Genomic DNA, 23,495 nt, shown 5'->3' on the forward strand with positions numbered 1-23,495 from the left:
GGTCGGCCGCACCCAGTCAGAGGAGCGGGCCGTGAAGGAGGTTCCTCCTCCTGCTGCTGCTGCTGTATATAAATGACGCCGCGGCCGCTGCCCCTCCTCCACCGCCCCAGCCTTCACAGGTGACGTTCGCTTTTTGCCTCGGGTTTCCCCGTTTCCCTCACGGAATGCACGTTGTCAATAAACGCAAATAAAGTAACTGGAAACTCGCGTGTCTCTGTGTCTAGAGCACGAGCGCGCACGCACATATATATATGCATATTTACACGAAAAGGATGTGTATAACGCGTGTTTCGCATATCATTGAGGGAGAGAATACAGAGACGGATCTGTGTGTGTGTGTTGCGTAACGGGATATACAGATAAAACTCGAGATATTTACAAAAACAACGTGTTTCTATAGCACACATTGTGTGTGTGTAGTTGGGTGTGCTGTAAAGTCTCAAACTCAGACCCATCTCAGACCCTCCCAACAGTGGCTTGAACCATTTTTCCCCCAGTACTCAGCCATTTCGCAGATTGCCGCTTTGGAGCCAAACTTGCCGAAGCTATGAAAGGGACAATGAGAGATACTCTTGGGGAGTCCGCTGCAGACTTCCCGGTGCAAATATGTGCTAATAAACCACGTTTCTTAAATGCACTACCCTCTGCTGTGCCTCGATTTCCCCAATGGAAACACATTGGTATCTCACACCGCTTGTGTGGAACACTATTCTCCATCCTCTTAAGACCCGAAGCTCTGGCAAACCCAACATGGCCACATTGCCTGTGCCCCTGGGGCTGTTCCCAATACTTGCAGAAGTGGGGCGCATGTAATAATATGCTTCAACTCTTCCTGTTTACCAGGGACAGTCTCTATTTTCTGGAAATACCTGTTCCTGGTAACTCACCGTCCCTATTTTCCCCTTCATTAAGAAGTTGTGAGTTCCTTGAACTCTCATCATTCTTAAGGGTTCAACCTCCCTCCCCAGGGTGTCAAGTAGATGAATCTCATGTAGTTAAAGAGTGATCTCTTTATGGGCTATTGCCCATATAAGCAAAGGTTGCATCTTTGGAGCACTTTAGAAGGAAGACAAACAAGGGAGACATCTAGGGTTGCCCTATTTCAAAAAGGTAAAACCAGGAAAAGCCCAAAAGTTTTTTTTAGGAAGCCCCCCAAATTGGGGCAATGCGCCACATTTTGGAAATTTTCCCCAGACGACAATCCTGCCTTTGAAATCCTGGTAATGTCAGAGGAAATCTGCACATATAGCAGTCCTAAGATGTAGCCAAGATGTACAAATTATGTACGGTGGTTAAAATGGTGGACAGAGAGATGTTCTTCTCCCCTTGTCATAATATCAGAACTTGAAGTAATCCCATTGAGGTTGAACAGTGGGAGATTCATGGCAGATGAAAGGAAATATATATTTTTAATAGCAATTTATTAATTTTCCAAAGATAACAAAAATAAAAACAATAACAATACAAATACAAAACAAAACAAATTCACTTCCCTCTAGTCCCTTCCTTGGTTCCATTATTTATCAATGTACTGCATGTCCATTGCTCAGTTTAAGATCTTATTTAAATTATTATCCAAGCATAACAAAATTACAAGTAATTCTAAAACTCTGCTAATATATTAACCTGTGTACAATGCTCCTGTATATATGCAATAAGCACCTTCCATTCTTCCTTGAATTTGTTGCCGTGTCTTCCTCTTAATTTCATAGAGTCCTATGGATTGCAAGAAGATCAAACCTATCCATTTTGAAGGAAATCAGCCCTGAGTGCTCACTGGAAGGACAGATCCTGAAGCTGAGGCTGCAATACTTTGGCCACCTCATGAGAAGAGAAGACTCCCTGGAAAAGACCCTGATGCTGGGATAGATTGAGGGCACAAGGAGAAGGGGACGACAGAGGACGAAATGGTTGGACAGTGTTCTCGAAGCTACGAACATGAGTTTGACCAAACTGCAGGAGGCAGTGGAAGACAGGAGTGCTTGGCGTGCTCTGGTCCATGGGGTCACAAAGAGTCGGACACAACTAAATGACTAAACAACAACAACAACAAAATTTTGTGCAAGCAAAAATTGATGGACTAGCAGTACAGACTTCCTACATCCCTTTGTCACCTGCTCCACCATCAAATGCTTTCCTCCAAAAACATGTTGGAATAAGCAACAGCCTTTAATAAACTCCCACCGTACTGAGGGAAAATCAGTCACTGAATGGTTTGTGCATCCAAAAACAAAGCTCAATGGTCTACACTTTTCTCATTTGCTTCTGTTGTATCTAGAAATTAGATCTTAAGTAAAAGGTCCAGTTTAAAGTTTACAGCTGTGTCTGTTTTCCACATGGTGAGACAAAGTCAGTAGAGTTAAATTTATCTTGTGGAAATAATTTCCCTTTTCATCTTTTTTAATAATAATAATAATAATAAAACAACTGGTGGCACCAGTTACTGGTTCCTGCTTGCTAGTTTTCTACAGGGTAGCTAGATAGGCCATTGGCCTGATCCAGCAGGCCACTCTTGATATTTTAATTTATAGAAATGTACCAAAGGTGTGAATGAAAATCCATGTGCAAACAGCATGCATTCCACCACAGTTCCCAGCAGATGTCTCTGTTGCCCAGAAATACAATTGTTCCAACTGGAGTGTTAATTGACATGGAATCACATACACATGCAGATCAATGGAGATCAGGATAATAATAATAATAATAATAATAATAATAATAATAATAATAATTTATTTATACCCCGCCCATCTGACAAGTATTAGTTCCCCTTCCATATTTACATTGTTAGCAACTCTGAATGCTTATAATCATAGGGTGGCTGGGTGTCCTTCTTAAGAAAGGACAGTCCTCTGTTTGAAAGCATCTAATTGTAGGGTAGTCCAGTCTGAGGCTTCATTCTATTAAAATCTTTCACGTAGTTCCAGCTGCCTTCATAGGGTCAATGACTAATAATAATAATAATATATTAAATTTGTATACCGCCCTTCATCTGAACATCACAAGGCAGTTCACAACATGAAACTACAAAATGGGGAAAAATAATAGAACAAAAACAAAGCAATACCCCCCCCCCCCAAAAAAAATTTTTTACTGGTAAAAGGTGATATAATGTTAATCAGCCAAAGGCCTGGTTATACAGAAATATTCCCCCCCCCCTCAGTCCCTAAAGTTATGTAATGAAGATGTCTTCCTTCCTTCCTTCCTTCCTTCCTTCCTTCCTTCCTTCCTATTACTATTTATTAAATTTATATCCCACCCTTCACCCAAAGATCACAGGAGAGTTTACAACATAGAAACCACAAAATGCATGACACAATAATAATAAAACAATGATCCCCGCCACACAATCACAGTTGTTGTTATTTATTAAATTTATTATTTATTAAATTTATATACCACCATTAAAACCGCCCAATGTTGAACCTTTAAAATATTTTGTGTGTGAGAGACTGTTCATAACTCATACTGTTAGGAGCTTGGGTGGGGCAGTCTGGATGTTGCCCTGAGGAGGTTGCAGAACCGGACGGGCAAGTAAGACAATGGCCTTAGCTGGCCATTTAAGTGTCCTCCTCCTCATCCCTAAAGAATGAGCTCCTTTGCAGAAAAGGGTCCTATTTATGTATGCGACGACAGCAGCAAGAATGTAGTATGCCCAGGGATAGAAGGAAGAAAGAACCTCGTCGAAAGAAGAATGGATATTGAAACTGATGGACTATGCCGAAATGACAAAAATGACTGTGAAAATTAGACACCAAGAGGACAATAAATTTTAATAATAATAATAATAATAATAATAATAATAATAATTTTTATTTATACCCCGCCCTTCCCAGTCAAGACCGGGCTCAGGGCGGCTAACAACAAATAATATCAACACAAGTATAAAAGAAACAATTCCGTTAAAACGCAGATTAATACAATGTTAAAATTCAATTTTAAAATTAAAAATCTACGAATGAGATAAAACCATTATGAAATAAAACCTTAGGGGAGGGTAACCGTGGGGTCAGACTGCGTCAGTCCGAAGCCCAAACGGAACAGCTCTGTCTTGCAGGCCCCATGAAAAGATGACAAATCCCGCAGGGCCCTAGTCTCCTGGGACAGAGCGTTCCACCGGGTCGGGGCCAGTACTGAGAAGGCCCTGGTCCTGGTCGAGGCCAGCCTAACCACCTTGTGACTCGGGATCTCCGATATGTTATTATTTGTGGACCTTAATGTCCTCTGTGGGTCATACCGGGAGAGGCGGTCCCGTAGGTACGAGGGTCCTAAGCCGCATAAGGCTTTAAAGGTCAAAAAGAATGGACTAACTACAGAATATATGGAGGAGCACTGCAAATATCTAAAAACATTTGCAGGATTGGACTAGCACTTGTAATATAATTTGACAAAGGATATTAAAAAGGAAATCGAACAGTTTGGATTAAGGTATTTCGGCGCAGAAAATAGAAGAGATAATTATTGGAAACCAGGGAGGGGGGTGGGGGTGGGAAGTCTGGGGGTTGGAGGAACCCCCCTAAAGATACTGAGATTGTTCGTGGACTAATGCAAATAATAATATATGTAAAACCTTTTAAAATAAAATTGATATAAAAGAGAGAATGAGCTCCTTTGCAAGAGTTACAACTAAGTGACGGGGCCCTCTTAGCTAATGGGTGGGCCTTTCCTCCACCCCCTCACCTTGCTGCTAGGTAGAAGAAGGAGAGACATAGAGTTGTGCGTGAGCTGAGCTGGAAACTGGATACACAGAGACCCGCTTGCTCTATGCTGGAGCCAAAGCTGTGAGTAATGGAGAAGCAAGGTCTGTTGGGGTATCAATGCCGGGAGACCATCAGGTTGTATATGTGAGTAAATTGTTGGGAAACGCTTTGGGGTGGCCCCTTCTGCAGCCCCCGAACTCCGAGTGTCCTCTGGGATGCGCAGCTCTGGAAAAAGTGTTTCCCTTCTTCTCCAGTGTGTTTCAGCAACATATATCAAAGGGAAAGGTAAAGGGACCCCTGACCATTAGGTCCAGTCACGGACGACTCTGGGGTTGCAGCGCTCATCTAGCTTTATGGGCCGAGGGAGCCGGAGTACAGCTTCCGGGTCATGTAGCCAGCATGACTAAGCCGCTTCTGGCAAACCAGAGCCGCGCACGGAAACGCCGTTTACCCACCTGCCGGAGCAGTACCTATTTATCTACTTGCACTTCGTGCTTTCGAACTGCTAGGTTGGCAGGAGCTGGGACCAAACAATGGGAGCTCACCCTGTTGCGGGGATTCAAACTGCCGACCTTCTGATCTTCTAGCATAACACAGCAATGCGACAGCTAGAATGGTGACTGGGAGCGGCCGCCGAGACCACATAACACCGGTCCTGAAAGACCTACATTGGCTCCCAGTACGTTTCTGAGCACAATTCAAAGTGTTGGTGTTGACCTTTAAAGCCCTAAACGGCCTCGGTCCAGTATACCTGAAGGAGCGTCTCCACCCCCATCGTTCTGCCCGGACACTGAGATCCAGCGCCGAGGGTCTTCTGGCGGTTCCCTCGCTACGAGAAGCCAAGTTACAGGGAACCAGGCAGAGGGCCTTCTCGGTAGTGGCGCCCACCCTGTGGAATGCCCTCCCACCAGAGGTCAAAGAGAACAACAACTACCAGACCTTTAGAAGGCATCTTCCTGTTTAGGGAAGCTTTTAATGTTTGATTTCTGTATTTTAATGTTTTGTTGGAAGCCGCCCAGAGTGGCTGGGGAAACCCGGCCAGATGGGCGGGGTATAAATAATAAATTATTATTATTATTATTATTATTATTATTATTATTATTATTGAGCGTGAGACATCGTAGAGCTAATCTATGTATTTATTTACACGCTTTGTACAGACAAAGGAATCATGGCGTTCTCTCTCTCTCTCTCCAGCTCCGAGAGAAGAACAGCAACAAGTAAAACCAAAAGTACAGTACAATAGCTAATACAGCGGAAGAGATAAGACTGTCTTCCGTTCCCACACTCTTCCCAGACAGGCATGTGATTTACACCAATCTCATCTGCAGCATCGGAGGCGTGAAATACTAACATGCTCAAGCTGTATATATGTGTAAATAACACCAGATATCATAAAGACGCCATAGTCTCTCTGCTGACCTTCGTTCCAAGGAAACTGAACTTGGGCAAACGCTGGAACCCCTGTGATCTCTCAACGCTCAGAGATGGACAATACTTTCATTCAGAAAGCAACAGAAGAAAGGGGAAGCGGGACAAGATTGAAGAGGTGTCTGTAAAACTTGGTTGAACCTTAGCATTATGGAGTTTGGTCAATGGTTCATCCTGAAGGCTATCGAGAGTCCAACCCCCTGCTGGGTGCAGATAGCTGCAAAGAATGCCAGCAAGACAGCGCCTTTGGGTTATTGATGCCATGGTCCAAATGCTCTTACCACCCGTGTCTCCTTCTTTGGAGGTCTTTAAGCAGAGGCTTGACAGGCATATGTCAAGAATGCTTTGATGGTGTTTCCTGCTTGGCAGGGGGCTGGACTGGATGGCCCTTGTGGTCTCTTCCAACTCTATGATTCTATGATTCTATGTGTGTTCCTCCTAATGCTCAATCCATGAAAGCAGGGATGTCCAACAGGTCAACCGCAATCAACAGGTCGACCCCCGGTTGTTAGAAGTCAATCGTGGTAGATTGCTGACTCTTTTTCATCTGCCGGGGGGGGGACAGCATTCGCCCCCCCTCTTGTTGATCGATTTATGTCGCAGCCCCCCCCCCCACGGCAAAAGTATCAGCTCTCCCTCCCTAAAAAAAGGTCAACAACTTTGACCTGCAATGCCCCCCCCAAAAAAATGAGTAGATCAGTGCCAGTTTTTTATTCTGTGAGTAGATTGCATTCTCTTGGAAGTTGGACATCCCTGCAAACAGGGGTCACTGCAAACCAACCTCAGTTTGCCTTCTGCTAACAGCATGAAGCAGAGTCCACTACCTTTCAAAACAGTCCATTCATCTGTCGAACAGGATGGTGTTGAGGTGGTATATAGCACCCGTCAGACTGGCTATGGTGTCTCATGGGCTGTATGTCCATGGAGGCGCAGGTCAATTCTGTGTCCAGGGCAGCTGTCTACCAGCTCCATCTGGTACAAAGGCTGAGACCCTACCTGCCCGCGGACTGTCTCTCCAGAGTGGTGCATGCTTTGGTTATCTCCCACTTGGACTACTGCAATGCGCTCTACGTGGGGCTACCTTTAAAGGTGACCTAGAAACGACAACTAATCCAGAATGCGGCAGATAGACTGGTGACTGGGAGCAGCTGCCAAAACCAAATAACACCGGTCCTGAAGGACCTCCATTGGCTCCCAGTACGTTTCCGAGCACATTTCAAAGTGTTGGTGCGGATCTTGAAAACCCTCAATGGCCTCGGTCTAGTAGACCTGAAGGAGCGTCTCCATCCTTTGTTCAATCCAGCTAAGATAAAATAAGATAAGATAAGATATCTTTATTGTCATTGTCCCCTTGCGGGAACAACGAAATTACTCGGTTGCTACATCCACTCAGATAAAGCATTCCGCATAATCCAAAATTACAAAAAGCTAATTAAAAACAGTAAATATACTACAAAATAACAAGTAAAATAAGATGACTTCAAAGTCCGGGCTTTCCATTTAAGGCCAAAATTGCTCTAGAGAAGAAACTGTTCCTGAGACGGCTCGTTCTTGCCTGCATTGTTCTATATCTCCGTCCCGATGGCAGGAGCTGAAAGAAATGGTGGCCAGGGTGCGTTGGATCTCTTGATATATCTAGTGCTTTTCTATGGCACCTGGTGGTGTAAATTTGTTCTAAGGTGGTGAGTGAGCAGCCAATAATGCTCTCTGCTCCAAGGGCATACTGGCGGTTCCTTCATTGCGAGAAGTGAGGTTACAGGGAACCAGGCAGAGGGCCTTCCCGGTGGTGGCACCCGCCCTGTGGAACACCCTCCCTTCAGTTGTCAAGGAAATAAACAACTATCTGACTTTTAGAAGACGTCTGAAGGCAGCCCTCTTTAGGGAAGTTTTTAATGTTTGATGTTTTGTTGTGTTTTTAATATCCTGTTGGAAGCCACCCAGAGTGGCTAGGGAGGCCCTAGTAAGTTGTTGTTGTTGTTGTTGTTGTTGTTGTTGTTGTTGTTGTTGTTGTTGTTGTTGTTATATTGAAATGGGATGGGTTCTGCAGATGGGACTTCCCCGTGGGTTTGTGTTCTGTCAGGCTCACCCCCACTCTTCTTTGCAAGTGAAGCTATAAGATGTGCACATCAATATTAAATAACAAAAGGCTTGATTTGCTTTATTAGATTCTAACATGCACTTTTCTCTACCTGGGACCTAAATATCTTAGACATACTTAGCAAAGATGATCCATTGTTTAAAGGGAGCTTCACCCCACAAGGAAGGGTGGCGTCACTTCCCCAAGAAAGGAATTCTTCCTGTGATGAGGAACGAGTCACTTCTGATTCATGGTCGTTTTTTAAAAGTAACCAGCGCACAAAACTCACCTAACTTGCTTGATAATATCGTGTTAGGCAGGGAGGCAGAATCGCTCTTCCTATATGAGCTTAAGAAGACTTAACATCTGTACATGTATTTTTTTTAATTTGTTTAATGAAATTTATAAACCACTTGATTGTAAAAAAAAACCCAAAAAATCCTCAAAGTGGTTTACACATAGAATAAAACAATAAAATCACCAGCATTTGTCTTGGAAGGCAACACTGTGTTTGGTAATTTCTTTAAAAATTAATAAATTTTGTAAAAAAAAAAAAACCCCAAACAAAAAACAAATAACCTAATAATGGCCCATCTAGTCCAGCATCCTGTTCTCACAGTGGCCGACCAGATGCCCATTATGGGAAATCCACAATCAGGATTCGAACACAAGAGCACTCTCCTCTCCCATGGTTTTTAGCAGCTGTTATTATATAATAATAATAATAATTTATTATTTATACCCCGCCCATCTGGCCGGGTTCCCCCAGCCACTCTGGGCGGCTTCCAAAAAAACAGAAATTCTAAAATACAGAAATCCATCAAACATTAAAAGCTTCCCTAAACAGGGCTGCCTTGAGATGCCTTCTAAAGGTCTGGTAATTGTTCTCTTTGACCTCTAGTGGGAGGGCATTCCACAGGGTGGGTGCCACTACCGAGAAGGCCCTCTGCCTGGTTCCCTGTAACTTGGCTTCTCGTAATGAGGGAACCGCCAGAAGGCCCTCGGAGCTGGACCTCAGTGTTATTCAGATACATGGGGTCACGAAGAGTCGGATACGACTAAACGACTAAACAACAACAATTCAGATACATTTCTTCCTCCAACCGTGAAAGCAGAGCATAGCCATCGTGGCCAGTAACCATCAATAGCCCTTTTATCCTCCATAAATTTGTCGAATCCTCTCTTTTTAAAGCCATCCAGGTTGGTGGCCATCATTGCCTCCTGTGGCAGGGAGTTCCACAGTTTAACTACTTGCTGTGTGAAGAAGTCCTTTCTTTTCTCTTCCCCGAATCTCCCAACCTTCATCTTCATCGGATGTCCATGAGTTCCAGTGTTATGAGAGAGGGATAATTTTTTTCTTTATTCCCTTTCTCCATGTCAGGCATAATTTTTACAAATTTCTGTCATGACGCCTCTTACTCACTTTTATCTCACCCAGTTAGCTCTTCTCCCTAGTGCCCTCTGGTGGATCCTAAAACTTAAAGAGCCTCAATAGTAATCTGGGCGGCTTCCAGCATATACAAAAACATAATAAAACACTAAACGTTAAAAACTTGAATGTCTCGTAGCTCCCTCCCATTCCAATCGTCATTCCACTTACCTGGGAGGAAGCCCCACTGAATTCAAAGAGACTTGCTTCTGTAGGCATGGTTTGGACCATTATTCTGGATCCAACCTACTCTCCAGGGCCCCTCCAGACTGGTATTTTATTTTATTGGGGGTGCAACGTGTTCTTGATGCAATAGTAACAGTACACCCCTGGTGGGTTTATTCTGCTAGAGTTCGTTCTGCGTTGCTTGCCCTATGCGAGCACAATTCCGCTCTTTGGAGGGCTCTAGCGCAACAAAAGTGGGACAAAAATAAACCGGAACATTTGTGGCATTAAAATTTGTGGGATTTCAGCCAGAGGTTACAGGATAAGCACTGATCGCAAACGAAGGAGTGTGAAAATAAGATTGTGTGTGATCACTCCAATAGCACAAAGAGCACAAATCATCTTCATCATCATCATTGTCAGGGGTGTAGTGACTACTCTTGAGTAATGACCTTCCACATGCTTGTCTTTCAGACGTTTTTATTGGTGCACATTATTTACAGTGTAACGAACTACTGATTCCATGTCTACCCGCTCGAGTCAGATTCCTGCACTGCCTCCCTCCGTGTTCTGGACCAACATAAAAGCCTCGGAACTGAGAAGCGCCTCCCTTTCCTCCTCCTCCTCAATTCCGGCGTCGGGGGGACGGGTCTTCTGTCTGACCGATTCCTGTCCTCTCTGTCCGCCTCCCTTTCTTCCTGCCTATGGAGCAGGGGCTCTTGGATGCTGCCAGAGCCCTGGCCCTCCCTCTCCGTTCCCTGACTCCCTCCATCAGACCCTTCACTCTCATGACTGCTGGGAGACGGGCTGCTTCGGATGAGGGGGGGTTCTCTATAAGCCCTCCCCCTTACATCCATCATAAATTTCTATTTATACCCCGCTCTCCCCAGTCAAAACCGGGCTCAGGGCGGCTAACACCAATAAAATTACAATAAAACATAAAAAGCAATTAATTAAAATACAGATTAATATACAATATTAAAATTTAAAATGCAGCCTCATTTTAAGTAGTCCATAAATCCAAGCCATGAGGGAGGAAAACACAGGGGTCAGACTAAGTCCAACCCAAAGGCCAGACAGAACAGCTCTGTCTTGCAGGCCCTGCAGAAAGATGAGAAATCCCGCAGGGCCCTGGTCTGCTGTGAAAGAGCGTTCCACCAAGTTGGGGCCAATACTGACAAGGCCCTGGCCACAATGGGGGGAATAAATTCTGGAGAGGCCCTAAATTATAAAAGTAGAAAACCACAATCTGCCAGATCATATGAGGCCATCTGTACAAAACTATTTTGACCATTCTAAATTATTGTTCTAACTGAAGTTGAGATTTGTCACCCAAGAATGTCACCCTAGCTCCACTTACCTGGGAGTAAGCCCTGTAGCATTTAATAGGACTTGCCTTCTGAATAGACATCAACAGGATTATGGTGCTAATTGCTACACAAAATATATACATTAAATCAAAATAAATAAATGTTTCAGACATTGGGTGGCATCATGTTTAGCTTGGAGCATTTAAGCCACTGAATTCTGGTTTCTTACTCTTCCTTTTGCTTTCTCTGCAGGTTCATCCCATGAAAGGAACAGCCTGGTGGACAGTTGTGAAGAAACACTGTCTGTTGTCTGTCTGTCTGTCTGTTTCCAAACACATTCTGCATATTGAGGATTTAAGCATCAGGGGAAAACAAAGCTGTAAATCTGGCCGGATCCCCTGTCTTTGTCCTCGACAATTGCCTTTACCTGTCTTGAACAAGAGAAGCCACTTTCTGTACTATTGAAGGAAGTGCCATAACTTGCAATTTGGTTGTCAGGAGTATGGGCAGGAGTCAGGCTCTGGGGCCTGTAGTGCTTTGCAGGACTGGGGCCTGCCTCAGCTTGTGCTGGAGAGGCAAGGAGTGGTCACTCAGGTGAGGCCACTTGATACCTCACTGCACCTGGTGGCAGGAGCTGGGAGGGATAAAAGCTTAGCATTTCCCTTCAGCTCTTTGCCACAGCAACGCTACCTCTGCCTGGTTGCCTCTGGCCTCTCGCTCCTTGGACCCTTGCCTTGCCGACGCCTTGATCCTCGACCCTTGGACCCTTGCCGACACCTTGATCCTCGATCCTTGGACCCTTGCCTTGCCGACGCCTTGATCCTCGACCCTTGGACCCTTGCCTTGCCGACGCCTTGATCCTCGATCCTTGGACCCTTGCCGACACCTTGATCCTTGGACCCTTGCCTTGCCGACGCCTTGATCCTTGGACCCTTGCCTTGCCGACGCCTTGATCCTCGACCCTTGGACCCTTGCCGACACCTTGATCCTCGATCCTTGGACCCTTGCCGACGCCTTGATCCTCGACCCTTGGACCCTTGCCTTGCCGACGCCTTGATCCTCGATCCTTGGACCCTTGCCTTGCCGACGCCTTGATCCTTGATCCTTGGACCCTTGCCTTGCCGATGCCTTGATCCTCGACCCTTGGACCCTTGCCTTGCCGATGCCTTGATCCTCGACCCTTGGACCCTTGCCTTGCCAACGCCTTGATCCTTGACCCTTGGACCTTTGCCTTGCCGACGCCTTGCTCCTTGACTCCCAGACCTTCGCCTCTGCCTTGCTCCTTGACCCTGCGACTTCCTGCTGCTGGACCCTCAGCACTGCACCTGTTCCTGCTTCTACATCACCATCTTGCCTCTGGTCCTGACGTCCTCAGTCAGGGCTTCAATCGCCCGCTGACCGGACCGTGACATTGGTAAGTCGAAAAGGCTACCGCACATTCTTGGCAGGTGAAAAGACCTCTGCAATATCTTATCGCCACCCCTATTCCTCATTGCAGTTACACATCAAAACAAAACGAAAAAAAGACGAAAGCTCAGCTGGAATCGGCCCTTCCTGATTAAAACTGCTCTTCGTGGATTAAAATTAGCCCTAACTAATTAAAACAGGTCTCCGCTAGTTAACTAAAGCTTTGGCTGATTAATTTGATAATCAAACTTGCAACACTGTTCCTAATGGCATGGTGCAGAATTGGTGCCTGATCCTGTTCCCTTCAAATTCCCTTTTCCTTTGGGGGTCTGTCTAGTGTTCAACATCACCATACACAAGGCTTAGTGGCAAAGCACTTACTTTGCAAATACCCTCACCTGAAACCTCGGAAAGTCACTGCCAATCATTGTAGACAATAGCTACTAGTCATGATAGCTCTGCTCTCCCTCCACAGTCAGAGGCAGAAATGCTCCTGAATACCAGTTGCTGGAAGCTACAGGAGAACCTGTGTTCAAATCCTGCTTGCAACTTTCCCCAGGGGCATCCGGGTGGCCCCTGCGAGAACAGGGTGCTGGAGCAGAGGGGCCATTGGCCTGATCCAGCAGGCTCTTCTGATGCTCTTAAAGCTCTGAGCTAGACCTAGAGCTATTGGTCTGGCTCAGTATAAGCCACCATTATCCTGAGTTTATTGATTTATTAAATTTCAAGGCTGCCCATCAGCCAGAGTCTCTCTCGAGGGCTTTTACAAAAAACCACAACAAAATGCATAAACGCAACTCAGTTAAAAAAAACAAAAACCACACCTCCTTTCAAAATGCATGAAAAGTCATAAGACAGCATAAATGTAAAACCACACAGCATGAAAGTGGATAAACATAAAGAAAACATTATAAAAACCAATGGGGAAAAACATTGGAGGAGAAACACATTATTTGATCTACAGTATTTATATCCTGACTACTAAACAAAGTTCTTTAGGTGGTTTACAATGTAATTAGAATTTAAAACAAGGCAAACCTACATAATTCACATTTTCTGGAACAATAGGTGAACCAAAACACTCTGACCCTCCAAAAAAATTGCACTCCTCTGAATTTTGCAATGCAGTTTGCCAGTCATGCAGTGTGTACAGAAATGCACACAGTGGGGTAAAGGGTATGTAAAAATGCATGTACAAGGGGAAATGCCATGCAGAAATGCAAAATGTTCAGGGAAATTGGTTGGCAAAATTTTTGCAAAATTGCATGCGAACATGCAAAGTTGGAATAAATCTTCACTAAAATGCTGGTGGGTTTTCACAAGGGCTCTTCTCTTCCCCTCCAAAACACAGAATAGAGAGGACTGAATTTAAGACTGAAAGAGCGAGAAACTGGGAGATTCTGAAATCTACAGATTTGCCCTAGGACCAAGTGGCTGTCTCAGGTCAGGGCGTTTGACAATGCGAGCATCGCCAGCAAATCTAACCTCTTTTTGCTGGCCTCTTGCCTAGCCTCGTCTAGGTGGGGCAGGGTGGGGGCTGGAATCTGGGAAAGGGAGTGTGCCAGTCACACGCTGCGGATCCTGTACCCGTAATCATTACAGCAAAGAGTACTGCCTGAGGAACAAGGAATCCAGAGCGGCTGCCAAAACCATCCCGGGTTCAAGGGTGATGCAGATCTTTTCAAAGTGACAGGTTCACCATCAAAGGAGCCGAGTTGTTGCACAACTCCGATCCGCTGTGGGGTGGTCCACAGGGCCTGTCTGAATTGGCCCCACGTGCTACCCTTGTGCTTGTTCCAATTAAGAAACTGCAAAGATGTGAGAGATAAGGGAGGCAGTCACTCCTTCATATAAAATAAAAGAATTCCTTCCAGTACCACCTTAGAGTTTGTCATTGGTATGAGCTTTCGTGTGCATGCACACTTCTTCAGATACACTGAAACAGAAGTCACCAGACCCTTATATATAGTGAGAGGGTGGGGAGGGGTATTACTCAGAAGGGTGGTGGGAATGGGTGATTGTCTGAAAGGTGTGGTAAACCATAGCTGCCAAGTTATCCCTTTTTTTAAGGGATTTTCCCTTATGCTGAATAGGCTTCCTCACGAGAAAAGGGAAAACTTGGCAGCTATGGTGGTAAACCTGTGGACGACCGTTAACGACTGCAATTGGTCTTACAGGAAAAAGCAAGGGGTGAGTTGGCTAAAAATAGCTTTATCATGTACAATGAGATAAGAATCCAATGTCTCTATTCAGACCAGGTCTCTCCATGGTTTTAAGTTTGGCCAACCTAGCAGTTCGAAAGCACGTCAAAATGCAAGTAGATAAATAGGAACCGCTACAGCGGGAAGGTAAACGGCGTTTCCATGCGCTGCTGTGGTTCGCCAGAAGTGGCTTTGTCATGCTGGCCACATAACCTGGAAGCTATACGCCAGCTCCCTCGACCAATAATGCGAGATGAGCGCACAACCCCAGAGTCGGTCACGACTGGACCTAATGGTCAGGGGTCCCTTTACCTTTACCTTTAATAACTTGCAATTCAGCAACTTCTCTTTCCAGTCTATTTCTGAAATTCTTTTGTAATAAGACAGCTACTTTGAGATCTTGTATAGAATGTCCTGGGAGACTGAAGTGTTCTCCTACTGGTTTCTCCGCCTTGTGATTCCTGATGTCAGATTTATGTCCATTTATCCTTTGGTGTAGGGTTTGTCCTGTTTGTCCAATATAGAGAGCTGAAGGGCACTGTTGGCATTTGATGGCATACACAATGTTAGAAGATGAGCAATTAAATAGTCCTGAGATGGTATGTTTGACGTTGTTGGGGCCAGTAATGGTGTTGTCTGGGTGTATGTGGCAGAAAAGTTGGCATCTGGGTTTATTGCAGGCTCTGGTACCAGTGTCCATGTTAAGTCTGGTGGTTGTATTATTGTGGGTGAGGAGTTGCTTAAGATTGGATGGCTGTCTGTAGGCAATGAAAGGTCTTCCTCCCTTCATATAATCATAGACCTGGAAGAGCATCTAGCTCAGTGGCACTGAGTGGGTGGTACTACTCCCTAGGGGACGGGGGAATTTTAGTGGGTGCTAAGCACTCCTGTCTTCCACTGCCTCCCGCAGTTTGGTCAGACTCATGTTGGTAGCTTCGAGAACACTGTCCAACCATCTCGTCCTCTGCCGTCTCCTTCTCCTAGTGCCCTACATCTTTCCCAACATCAGGGTCTTTTCCAGGGAGTCTTCTCTTCTCATGAGGTGGCCAAAGTCTTGGAGCCTCAGCTTCAGGATCTGTCCTTCCAGTGAGCACTCAGGGCTGATTTCCTTAAGAATGGATAGGTTTGATCTTCTTGCAGTCCATGGGACTCTCAAGAGTCTCCTCCAGCACCATAATTCAAAAGCATCAATTCTTTAGCAATCAGCCTTCTTGATCATCATCCGAGCCCGTTCCGGCAACGTGACTGAGATGCTTCCCCAAAGGGTGCAGAAAGATGTTGTCATTTAACAAGCGAAGAATCCGAGAAAGAAAGAAAGGAAAGAAAGAAAGGAAAGAAAGAAAGGAAAGAAAGAAAGGAAAGAAAGAAAGAAAGAGAGAAAGAAAGGAGAGAAAGAAAGGAGAGAAAGAAAGGAGAGAAAGAAAGGAGAGAAAGAAAGGAGAGAAAGAAAGGAGAGAAAGAGAGAGAGAAAGAGAGAGAGAAAGAGAGAGAGAAAGAGAGAGAGAAAGAGAGAGAGAAAGAGAGAGAGAAAGAGAGAGAGAAAGAGAGAGAGAAAGAGAGAGAGAAAGAGAGAGAGAAAGAGAGAGAGAAAGAGAGAGAGAAAGAGAGAGAGAAAGAGAGAGAGAAAGAGAGAGAGAAAGAGAGAGAGAAAGAGAGAGAGAAAGAGAGAGAGAAAGAGAGAGAGAAAGAGAGAGAGAAAGAGAGAGAGAAAGAGAGAAAGAAAGAGAAGTATCAGAAATGAAGAGGTTAAAGTTTTCTGGATTTCAGCCCCTCCTGCTGCTTTGCTTAAGAAAACTTAGGAAGGGGGGGGGGAGAGAAGAGAGAGGTTTTTAAAGGCTGATTTTTAGAAATTGTGCTCCAGTGATTCCTTGCTTTCCCTGAAGGAGGCATTATTGCTGAGCCCAGAGCACCTGGTTCTTGGTTCTGCAGGCAGGACGGCTGCCTGTTCTCCCAGGTGGATGGCCAAGAAGAACTCTGCAGGCTGAGGATCTCTGCTCCCTCCAATCTCGGTGCCCAGAAACTCTCCAAAGAGAGGCAGATAGATAGATAGATAGATAGATAGATAGATAGATAGATAGATAGATAGATAGATAGATAGATAGATATTGGAATACACCTACATTTTCCTCTTCTTTCCCTCCCTCTCTCCTGTTGTCGCATCTTGAGCGGAAGAATGGTTTCAGAGGTCCAAGAGTTTATTTTTGTCCTGGGATGCTTGCTCCTTTATTTAACTTTGGGAACCGATGCCGGTAAGTAAACTGCGACGGAAAGGCTTAAAATAAAAAATAAAAATCACAGAAAGGTCCAGGGGAACAGATGGGAAGGCGGAGGATCTGTTGGCTGGGGGAGGGTGTGTGGTGCAGTGGTTAGAGTGCCAGGTAAGGACCTGGCAGAGACCAGGGTTTGAATCCCCACCTGGGCTATGAAACTCACTGGGTGAACTGGGGGGGGGCGGGTCCAGTCACAGACCCTCTCAGCCTAACCTACCTCGCAGGGTTGCTGTGAGGATTAAATAGAGAGAGGGAACCATGTCAGCTACCTTTCAGCTCCTTGAGGGGTGGGGAAAAGGCGAAGAATGAATGCAATAAACAAACAAACAAATAAAAAATAAACCTGGGGATGCAGTATGCCAATTTTGACCGCGCAAATATTGTTACGATTTCTAGATTTGCATCTGTTATAAGATTTGCATCTAGCCAGTGCAAAGGGAGATACAATCAGCAAGAGGTGGCTTGAGTTTTTTTCTATAATACTCCTCCTGCAGCACGATGATCCACTGGGATGCCTCTGACGCGAGACCCGTTTGGATGCTCTTCCTTGGGTCTCTTTCCTTTTAGCTGGGGCTTGTGCTAGGGAGATTCTCTGGGTGGGTTGTGCCCTATCTGAGCCACATGCCTGGCACTTTTTGCTCACCTTTGCAACAGCGCTGCCATGAGCACACCAACCACCCTGAGTCAGTGCTCCACTGGGTTGCCTGTTTCTTGCAACCGGATTCGATCAAATGGCTCTTTCCATCTCAATCACGGCTCCTAATTTAGAATCATAGAATCATAGAGTTGGAAGAGACCACAATTTGTAGCAGAGGTGATGCTGTTGCAGCGATGAATGGGGGGATGTCTCTAGAGCATGTGTAGGCAAACTAAGGCCCCGGGGGCCGGATGCGGCCAAATCGCCTTCTAAATCTGGCCCGCGGACGGTCTGGGAATCAGCGTGTTTTTACATGAGTAGAATGTGTGCTTTTTATTTAAAATGCATCTCTGGGTTATTTGTGGGGCATAGGAATGTGTTGATATTTTACCCCCCAAATATAGTCCAGCCCCCCACAAGGTCTGAGGGACAGTGGACTGGCCCCCTGCTGAAAAAGTTTGCTGAGTGACCGCTGCTCTAGAGAAATTTGTGGAGGAGGAGAGGGCTATCGATGGCTGCTAGCCATTCCTTTCTCACCAAGGCAGAATAGTCCCCCTCTCTTCTGCCTTGGTCAGACCCCACCTGGAATACTGTGTTTAGTTCCGGGCACCACAATTTAAGAAGGATGTTGACAAGCTGGAAGGTGTGCAGAGGAGGGCAAAGCAAAGGTCTGGAAACTAAGCCTAAGTTGAAGGCGCTGCGTATATTTAGAGGAGACTGAGAGGAGATTTGAGGAAATGTATTCAGGGCTGTCCCATAGGAGAGAGAGCAAGCTTGTTTTCTCCTGATCTGGTAGGTAGGACTCGAACCCATGGCTTCGAGTTACAAGAAAGGAGATTCTGACTAATTTGGGGGAAAAAACCCTTCTGACAGAAAGAGCTGTTTGGCAGTGAACAGACTCCCACAAGAGGTGGTGGGCTCTCCTTCCTTGGAGGTTTTTAAGCAGAGGTTGGGTGGCCACCTGCCATGGATGCTTTACCTGAGATTCCTGCATCGCAGGGGGTTGGACTAGATGACCCTTGGGGGTCCCTTCCACCTCTAAGATTCTATTATTCTTTCAACCATAATTCTATGATTCTGTGATTAAATTCAGACTTAAAGGAAGGATGTGTTCCTTTGCTATGTATGTTCCAATATAAATGGACTCGGAAAGATTCAATGGGCAGGATCTGAAAGGGGCTTGCACTTAGGACTTTCTGACATGACTGCAGGTTGTCACTTTTTGCAGCGCTCTGGGATTCCCTTCTCTCTCCCCCACACCCCCCCACCCTGGCAGTATGTGAACTGGCTCACTTACAGGAGGAATCTGTTCTGCACCACCACCTCAATAGGGTGCAGCTTTTTGTTGTTCAGTTGAGTCAACTTGTTTGTTGTGGTGTGGGGGCAGCTGGCAAAGAAAATGGAAATTAAGCTGACAGAAGAGAGATGAGGTTCTCCTCCTGGTCAGATTGGATTGTGTGACCGTGGCTTTCTTGGGTTATTCTCCCTTCATTTGTGGCACAGGGCTATGCGGCTTGGCTCACTTGCATGAGTCACCAGGAGTATTGTAGCTCCGGGAAATCATAGAACAGGAAAAAGCTTCTTCTCGCTTTCATGCTGAGTCCCACAGTGATCTGGACTGAGTGTGAGAATATCTGTATTCTTGGTTGTCATTGTGGTGGTGTGGCTTCCAGGTTATCACTTGTGTTGGTTGATGCATACATCAAGGTTTTTTAAGCAGAGGTTGGATGGCCACCTGTCAGGGATTCTTCAGTTGTGATGCCTGCATTGCAGGGGGTGGACTAGATGACCCTTGGAGGTCCCTTCCAACTACAGCTCTATGATTCTTGCTCCCTTTAAGTCCTGTAGATACCATTTTACATACTGTAGACCACCCTTCTTCAACCTGTAGCCCCCAGATGTTCAACACGGAGCAATGGATTCAAACTACAAGAAAGAAGATTCCACCTAAACATTAGGAAGAACTTCCTGACAGTAAGAGCTGTTTGGCAGTGGAATTTGCTACCAAGGAGTGTGGTGGAGTCTCCTTTGGAGATCTTTAAGCAGAGGCTTGACAGGCATATGTCAAAAATGCTTTGATGGTGTTTCCTGCTTGGCAGGGGGTTGGACTGGGTGGCCCTTGTGGTCTCTTCCAACTCTATGATTCTATGATTCTAACTACAAATCCCATCATCCAAGTCGGTTGTGGGTTATGGGAGTTGTAGTCCGACCATGTCTGGGGACCCAAGTTTGAAGAACTCTGCTAGTAACCACAACAGCCTACAAGTGCTTAAGCTCTCTTGCTCTCTGTCAAACCAGGAAACAGTAGGCATTGGGTCCAACGCATTGCTGCACCTATAGAAATGGACGCATTTTCTTACTTAGGCGCACCTAAGAAAAGAACCTGGAATGAATATGGGTGCTCATGAGGAAATAGGCTGCACATTCTGGCTTGCTCCCTTCAACAGTGTGATAAAGATTTCCTGATTATTTAGTAATTACGGTAGAAGACCCATTAAATTCACTTGAGCAGGTTATACAGAAGATACAAGAGTTTGGACAAGTTGCAGGTTTCAAACTTAACAAAAATAAGACGAAATTATTAGTTAAAAATATACCAGAACATGATAAAGGAAAAATTCAACAAGAAATAGGGATAAATATTCCTAATAAAGTGAAATATTTAGGGATTTGGTTAACATCAAGGAACATCAAGCAAGAAACAGTAAAAAAACTTCCCTATACACTGATACCTTGGTTTTCAAACTTAGTCCATTCCAGAAATCCGTTTTAAAACCGAAGTGTTCCAAAACCAAGGCACACTTTCCCATAGAAAGTAATGCAAAATGGATTAATCCGTTCCGGAATTTTAAAAACAGCTCCTAAAACAGCAATTGAACATGGATTTTACTATCTAACGAGACCATTGATCCATAAAATGAAAGCAATAAACAATGTACTGCAGTCACGCAATCAATCAATCAATCAGTAGCTGAACTGGGTTGCACACAGTCACAAAAACAAAAACAAAAAAGCCAAAAAATAAAAATGCAAAATAAATAGCAAAAACAGACAGAACTCAGCGTAACACTCAAAAGGGAAGTGCGGCACTCAAATCGGAAGTGCAACAGTCAAAACGGAGCATGTCCAGCTTCCGGAAAAAGTTCGCAAACCAGAACATTCACCAGTCTTCTCTTCTCATGAGGTGGCCAAAGTATTGTAGCCTCAGCTTCAGGATCTGTCCTTCCAGTGAGCACTCAGGGCTCAATTGTTTGAGTACCAAGGTGTTTGAGAACACCGTCAGAAGTCTTCTAAAAGTTGCACGGTTACTTATCTCCTTGGCTCGGGGTGGGTCGCATAACTCCATAGCCTCCAACATTTCTCCGATGAAAATAGGGACGGCCCTAAGGAAAAGTGGCACCTTTCAGGATCAAATCAGAAACTGGGGTGGCTGCTGTAAATCAGGGTCTGTCTCTGGAAAATAGGGGCACTTGGAGGGTCTGTATTCGTGGGAGAGCACTTCTGATTCTCAGTGTTTGCAGAGCTCACAGAATGCAAATCAAGCGCACGCTTGACAAGCGTTGGAGGGCAGGGCACACCCTGGGAGGAAACACTTGTTTTCTGGGTGAGAAACACAGCCACAATTTGTCTGTGCAACCGCAGATGGGTATCTAATACCAGCGGCCTTATGCTGAATTGAACAATTGGCCCATGTTGTCTGCATGGAGCGTCAGAGCAGTTCTCCGTGACAGCTGATAGAAACATGATAGGAGTTTGTAAAATTATGCAAGTGACTCAAGAGACATGTCCCCCTCCCCAATAACTCGTGGAAATCCACTAAATGAATGTTGGTTGTGCTCGGATCCTGCTTGCGGGTTTCCCCCAGGTGTCTGGTCGGCCACTGTGAGAACAGAATGCTGGACTTGATGGGGTTTGGCCGTCTTTACCTGGGGGTGCAAGGGGTGCAGGGCACCTGGGCACCGAAATCTGGGTGCCAGGCGCCCGCCACTGAAGCTGCCTAAGCTCTTAACTATCTACCTGCTATGAAACAATAAAGAATTTTGATCAAGCTAGAAAAACAAAATACAGTGGTGCCTCGCTTAACGAATGCCCTGCTTAACGAAATTTCCGCTTAACGAAATGATTTTTCGAGCGGAGGTTGCCTCGCTAGACGAATGCGTTTTACGAAAAATTCGTCTAGCGAATCGCGGTTTCCCATAGGAATGCATTGAAATTCAATTAATGCGTTCCTATGGGCAAAAAAAAAGTGAAAAAAAATCAGTGCGTTCCTATGGGATTCGCTAGACGATTTTTTTGCTATAAGAAAAGACCCGTGGAACGAATTAATTTCGTCTAGCGAGGCACCACTGTACCTAGGTTTTGCCGAAATGCATACCTACTGTTTCAATAAAGGACTTTCGACTTTGTGCGGTCATTTACCAAAGACACACCGCGCCAGCTTGTCATTCACAACGGCGCCATGCACGTGAAATTAACTAAATTTGTGGGCGCTGGGCAGATCTGGCGCATATGGTAAAGACGGCCCTGGTTCATATATCTAACAATTGCCACAGGCACCCAACCACCAGCAAGAGCTAAGAGGCTTACTGGAAATTGGCCAGTAGGCTACTGGTTTATCCGCAAGCTCCTCCCCCCCCAGCTCTCTCCATGTAATATGTTCAGGAGAAGGAGATGGATAAAAGTATCTCAATACTTTTGCTCGATCCACAAAGCAGGACTACCCATGGGGAACCAAGCTCTGAATTTATGAGAATCTCAGTTTTTATCTTTAAAGCAAGTTTCTAGACCTCATGGGTCATAAAGACTCTCACGGAAGTACGAGTTGCTTGCTCCCCAATACTCGGTGAGGGACATGTCGTTTTAGGTCATTCTACCTCCTGGTTGCTTTTCCTCTCCCCACTTTGAACACGACACCCTCATGCTTTGATTTCCAGATCCAGATGTCTCCTGCGTATTTAACAGCAAGAAGTACAAGGCAGGGGAGAGCTGGCACCCTTACCTGGAGCCGCAAGGAGTGATGTATTGCATCAGGTGCACCTGCTCTGAGGTACCTTGCGAAATCCTTAAATGGCTTGGCGGCAGGATCTCCTGATGAGATATTTTGAGCGATGATGACCCAAGCAGCCATCATCATCAATAATACGCCTATGCTGCTTAATGTGCAAAATCCCTAAGCTGTTTGCATAAAGCACAGTAAAATGATATTTTTAAATTAAAATGTATAGGCGATACAACATTTTAAACCAAAAGAAAAAAGAAAAAAAAGAAATGTATCTGTGGTTTTAAGCACCAGCAGAAGTTTGAATAAAGCGGGGAGGGAGGGATGCAGTGGGGAGGGGGCAAAGGCTTGAGGGTATTTCGTGTTTGATGTGAGATCAGGGCCGGATTTGGGTTTGATGAGGCCCTAAACTATTGAAGGGAATGGGGCCCTTTATATGTCCAGCTGTCCTTTGTCAACAACAAATGGTCGCTGTTTTTTTTTTGTGCTGAATATATGCTATGTGGTAATTTATGGACCTCATAGGTATCTCAAGCCATTTGCACATAACAAATGTGTATTTTATCAAAGTAATTGTTGAACTGAAATACATGCACCCAGTCCATGCAGAATGTAGGCACCCTATATATAGAAAGGAGCAAACCAATGATATTTTAGGGAGCAGGCTAGCAGGCAGGGCCCATGACTTATATCACAGGAGCCTACACAACACTGTTGCTGCATGTAGGTTTTATTTTACAGTGGAACCTTGGTTTATGAACACCTCGGTTTATGAATTTTCGGTTTACGAACACCGCAGACCCATGTGGAACAGATTAATCCACTTTCCATTACTTTCAATGGGAAAGTTCGCTTCAGTTTATGAACAG

At 45.2% G+C, this 23,495-nt stretch overlaps 1 protein-coding gene and 1 long non-coding RNA gene across 2 annotated transcripts in view; both read left to right on the forward strand.

Annotated features, from left to right (window-relative positions):
• On the forward strand, positions 1 to 2,199 carry LOC148686066 (uncharacterized). The gene is made up of 2 exons (XR_015949742.1): positions 1 to 119; positions 1,713 to 2,199. It is a non-coding gene; the product is annotated as an uncharacterized LOC148686066 (long non-coding RNA).
• Positions 2,200 to 16,551: 14,352 nt separating this feature from the next.
• The window catches only part of CHRDL2 (chordin like 2), a 33,419-nt gene continuing 26,475 nt past the window's right edge, over positions 16,552 to 23,495 (forward strand). The window contains exons 1-2 of the mRNA XM_060274045.2: positions 16,552 to 16,969; positions 22,562 to 22,674. Of these exons, the coding sequence (XP_060130028.2) occupies positions 16,894 to 16,969; positions 22,562 to 22,674 (189 nt within the window). The 5' untranslated portion in view covers positions 16,552 to 16,893. The remainder of the gene's footprint in view (positions 16,970 to 22,561; positions 22,675 to 23,495) is intronic.

Source organism: Zootoca vivipara, chromosome 4 (assembly GCF_965207765.1).
Source record: "Zootoca vivipara chromosome 4, rZooViv2.hap1.1, whole genome shotgun sequence".
Lineage (NCBI taxonomy): Eukaryota > Metazoa > Chordata > Lepidosauria > Squamata > Lacertidae > Zootoca > Zootoca vivipara.